At 35.3% G+C, this 5,000-nt stretch overlaps 2 protein-coding genes across 2 annotated transcripts in view; both read left to right on the top strand.

Annotated features, from left to right (window-relative positions):
* LOC119598223 (protein lifeguard 1-like) overlaps window positions 1–91 on the top strand; it is a 5,441-nt gene extending 5,350 nt beyond the window's left edge. The window contains exon 4 of the mRNA XM_037947863.1: window positions 1–91. This exon is cut by the window's left edge and continues 748 nt beyond it. The gene's annotated coding sequence lies outside the window, so the exon portion shown is untranslated.
* Window positions 92–2,331: 2,240 nt separating this feature from the next.
* LOC119598614 (phosducin-like protein) overlaps window positions 2,332–5,000 on the top strand; it is a 10,219-nt gene continuing 7,550 nt past the window's right edge. The window contains exons 1-3 of the mRNA XM_037948290.1: window positions 2,332–2,464; window positions 2,897–3,148; window positions 4,029–4,154. Of these exons, the coding sequence (XP_037804218.1) occupies window positions 2,972–3,148; window positions 4,029–4,154 (303 nt within the window). The 5' untranslated portion in view covers window positions 2,332–2,464; window positions 2,897–2,971. The remainder of the gene's footprint in view (window positions 2,465–2,896; window positions 3,149–4,028; window positions 4,155–5,000) is intronic.

Here is a 5,000-nt window from a genome sequence, read left to right as displayed (position 1 = left end):
TATTATCCGTTATTTTGCCTGTATGTCTGCGCTTTACTCTTCGGGTAGCATAAGTGTGTGATGTGCTCGCCAATAAAAACCACAAAGAAATCTCTTGATTTTCCCTACATCCCCTACCGTTCCCGAATCCCTGGAATATTGGAATCCGGAGACATTCCTTCGTACATGCCACGCCTCCCTGCTCTGGATTTCGCAGATTAGTGCATCCAACGACTAGTGTTTACTGGCGATAACTCGATAGAAGTTCTTGTTTCCTGTGACGTAGTATGAATTCTGGGTATCTACGGACCCCATGGCTTGAAAAGATACCAGGAATATATCCATTTGTTATTGGTTAAGTTTCACATAACCATAGCAGCTTTTAATAACCATAGAAACAACTCAGATGGCCAAAAAGGAAAGAGATGATAGGAAATGCACACAGACGAACGTATTTATCTGAGTAAACAGTAAAAAAGTAAAGATACTCTCACAGATGTGTTTCATCTTATCACAATGCTAATGTTATCGCCGATATTACTGTTGCTCAAGCTTCCCTCCTTCACGCAGACACCGCTTCAAGGCAACAACTGCCTGGACCTGTAAAGAAAGGAAATAGTGTCCCCAAAGAAAATTCGTTTCGGTTATTTACTTAAGACCGACGTCTAAACAGGCTCAATCCTGTTCAGTTGTAGATTTGTTTATTCTAAAGACCAAAGTACTTGCGGCAATCACCACCACCATCATTTCCATCATCACCACCATCATTATCGCCACCACCACCACCACCATCATCATCATCATCATCATCATCATCATCATCATCATCACCATCATCATCATCATCATCATCATCATCATCATCATCATCATCATGAGCATCATCATCATTATTATCATCACCATCACATCATATCATTATCATCATTATCAACATTATCATCATCATTAGTATCATCATCATCATTATCATAACAGATATTAGTATTATTGTTGTTGCTGTTTTTTTTTATTATTATTATCACTAATATTAGCATTATATATCATTACCATTCTCATTATTATTATTATTATTATTATTATTATTATCATTATTACTATTCTTCTTCTTTATCTTTCTTCTTTTTTCTTATTCTTATTCTAATTATTATTATTATTATTATTATTATTATTATTATTATTATTATTATTATTATTATTATTATTAATGATAATCATCATTATTATCATCATTATCATCGTCATTTTCATTACTATTATCATTAACAGAAACTATTACCATTTTTATTAGAATTGTTATCATTAGTCTTACTGTTATTATTATATAATAACTTAAATTGTGATATATAATTAGCATAAGTTTTGACATCATTACTATTATACAGCACAAAGAAAATAGATAAAACGGTTAACATAGAATAAAATATAAGTAAGAATAGATAATAAGTAACAGATAGATAATAAGTAACAGATAAATAATAAGTAACAGATAGATAATTAGTAACAGATAGATAATAAGTGACAGATAGATAATAAGTAACAGATAGATAATAAGTAACAGATAGATAATAAGTAACAGATAGATAATAAGTGACAGATAGATAATAAGTAACAGATAGATAATTAGTAACAGATAGATAATAAGTAACAGATAGATAATTAGTAACAGAGATAATTAGTAACAGATAGATAATAAGTAACATACAGACAAGTAACAGATAGATCATAAGTAACAGATAGATAAGTAACAGATAGATAATAAGTAACAGATAGATAAGTAACATATAGATAATAAGTAACAGATAGATAATTAGTAACAGAAAGATAATAAGTAACAGATAGATAATAAGCAACAGATAGATAATAAGTAACAGATAGACAAGTAACAGATAGATAATAAGTAACAGATAGATAATAAGTGACAGATAGATAATAAGTAACAGATAGATAATAAGTAACAGATAGATAATAAGTAACAGATAGATAATAAGTGACAGATAGATAATAAGTAACAGATAGACAAGTAACAGATAGATAATAAGTAACAGATAGATAATAAGTGACAGATAGATAATTAGTAACAGATAGACAAGTAACAGATAGATAATAAGTAACAGATAGATAATAAGTAACAGATAGATAATAAGTAACAGATAGACAAGTAACAGATAGATAATAAGTAACAGATAGATAATTAGTAACAGATAGATAATTAGTAACAGATAGATGATAAGTAACAGATGTCAGTGATAATTATGGATATGCACATCGACATTTTCAGAATAAAAAAACTGCAAATAAATGTGTATTTTTATTTGTGTCGAATAAATTAATAGGCTCGTAGTTGGCGTCGCCGCCGCCAGAGGTCAGAGCGACTTGTTTTGACTCGGAGGAAAAATCAATAATTAATTCCTCATTTCAGCGCCTCCTTATCTCTCTCTCTTTCTCTCTCGTTCTTCTTCGTTTCTCTGGTGATTGTGGCAAGGTTTGTTATACGTTATTGTCTATTTATTTTCGTTTGTTCGTTTATTTAGAAGGTATATGCGAGATTGTTTTGGTTTTGTGAGAGAGACTAAAGGCAGTCGAGGTCCTTTTGAAGTCGTTTTGAAGTCTTTTTGAAGTCTTTTTGAAGTCATTTTGAAGTCTGGTGTTCTAGCGTGTTATTCCTTGGTGTGTTTCTCTTTATTACTGTTTTTTTTTAGAGATTCTGTGATATATCAGGGCGTCGTGGCTTCCAGTAAGATTTGGTTCCGTTGAAAGTCGAGGCAGAAAAAAGTGTCTAGAATAAAAACACATAGAAATAGATAGAAAGAAAAAAAAGCTATTGTTATATCCGGGAAAGTAATTTAGATTCGTAGCTTCAATCACAATGTCGTGTAATTCTGCATTTTTACCCCGTTGTTGAATTTCCTCTCAGGGAATTTGAACCTCGAATTTGAGCCTTGAATTTGAGCCTCAGATTTGAGCCTCGGATTTGAACCTCGGAGACGCCATGGCTACTCTGGAGGACCGCATCCTCGGGGAGAAGCTCGAGTACTATTGCAGCAGTTCGGAAGACGAGAGCGAAGATGAGAACGAGGAGTCGGGGTCGCCATCAGCTGTCAAGGATGCCAGCCTTGAGCCACCCCCCGAGGCGGAGCTGCGGAGCTGGGAGGGATCTTCCACGAATGTGAGTCGGTTGTCATTTCTCTCTCTCTCCTTCTCTCTCTCTCTCTCTCTCTCTCTCTCTCTCTCTCTCTCTCTCTCTCTCTCTCTCTCTCTCTCTCTCTCTCTCTCTCTCTCTCTCTTTTTCTTTCTCACTTTTCTGTTACACTTTTCTTTCTCTCCATCTTTGCTCTATATCTTTTTTTTCTTTTTTTTTTATTGTGTCCCATTTTTCTCATCCTTTGCTCTGTCCTTTTTCCTCTCTCCTTTTTCATCACTCCATTTTCTCTCTTCCTCGTTTCTCTTCCTCTTCCCTCCATTTTATATATATATATATATGTATATATATATATATATATATATATATATATATATATATATATATATATATATATATATATATATGTATATATATATATCTCACTTGGTAATTTTATACAATACAGACATACTCACCAATGACCCCACATCCCAAAGTTTATTCAGCAATCTAAGTTGCCATGTCTGGGCATGCCTTTTGGGTACTGCCCAAGGGGAGATCGATGGGGACTCTGCCCCTCAACACCCCCTGGGAAGCATTGTCTTCACCTCGTTATGCACGGCGAGATAGAGCTGAAACTTTACAGGATTTTTTTAATTTCTTTCTCCCTCCCTCCCTCTCTTCTCCCTCCTCCCTCTATTGTTTGGAATTTTTAAAATAACTTTTTATTCAATTATAAGGAAAACACGCACACACATACGTACACACACATGCACATAACACACACACATTCTCTCTTTCTCTCTCTCTCTCTCTCTCTCTCTCTCTCTCTCTCTCTCTCTCTCTCTCTCTCTCTCTCTCTCTCTCTCTCTCTCTCTCTCTCTCTCTCTTTCGAAAGATAGTGTACATTCACATTTCTTTTCAGACTGGGCCCAAAGGTGTGCTGAAAGATTGGCAGCGTTTCAAACAGTTGGAGACGGAAAAGCGCAAAGAGCAAGAAAGGGAGCGCATTGAGCTTGCAAAGAAGCTGGCAATGAGCTGCAGATCACATGTAAGATTTTTATACATTTGGAATGCCTGTTCTGATATAGTGTTGATGGTCAGATTTTGATGACGGATTCAGAATGTTTAACCCATAATTGACGGGTAGCATTCATAGTGGCCTGGGCCTCACTGCCGGGGGCTTATATCGTCGCCCGAGCATGCGCGACCACTCATGCCAAATACCAGCATCCCATTCCGTTTCTTCGTAATACTACGAAGATATGTTGTATTTTCAATTTTCATTATTTTTTACAGTCTCTACTTGCCAAACTTCCTGATAAATCGAGACTGAAGGGTATTTTTGTTGTTATATAGACTCCATAGTTGATCATTATTCGGTCTATAGTCCGAATAAAATAAGCAGTGTGTGGCATCATGGAGTTGAAATTGTCGGTTTGTTGCATTTTTTTTGTTTGTTGCATGGTAAAAATGAGAAAGTGTTAGAACCGACTTAATCACACTTTCACTGGCAAAAAAATAATCTTTTGCCGTGATTGTAACAAATAAAAACTCATGGCATGTCCATGCATACTCTATGGCATGTGCGTACGTGCCCCCGGCAGATGGTCCCGCCATGCCATGGCATGTACGTACATGCCACCCGTCGGCAATGGGTTAATATTGAAGTACGTAGAGCAGTCCCCCCCCCCCCCTTTTTTTTTTCAGTGGGGGTATCTAATTTTTATTTTTTATTTTTTTCTGTTTTATCTATATTCTTTTTTTTATTTGTTCATTTATTTTTCCCGTGAGTTGGGTATTTACTCTATGAATTCTATTTTCATGAGTGCATATTTATTGTTGACCTCACATCACCTCACAAATAAAAACAGGAAGCAAGCGAGAGAAAGAGATG

Source organism: Penaeus monodon, chromosome 41 (assembly GCF_015228065.2).
Source record: "Penaeus monodon isolate SGIC_2016 chromosome 41, NSTDA_Pmon_1, whole genome shotgun sequence".
NCBI classification, from domain to species: Eukaryota; Metazoa; Arthropoda; class Malacostraca; order Decapoda; family Penaeidae; genus Penaeus; species Penaeus monodon.
The sequence above is the reverse complement of the archived record's forward strand: the minus strand, read 5'-3'. Positions and strand labels throughout refer to the sequence as shown.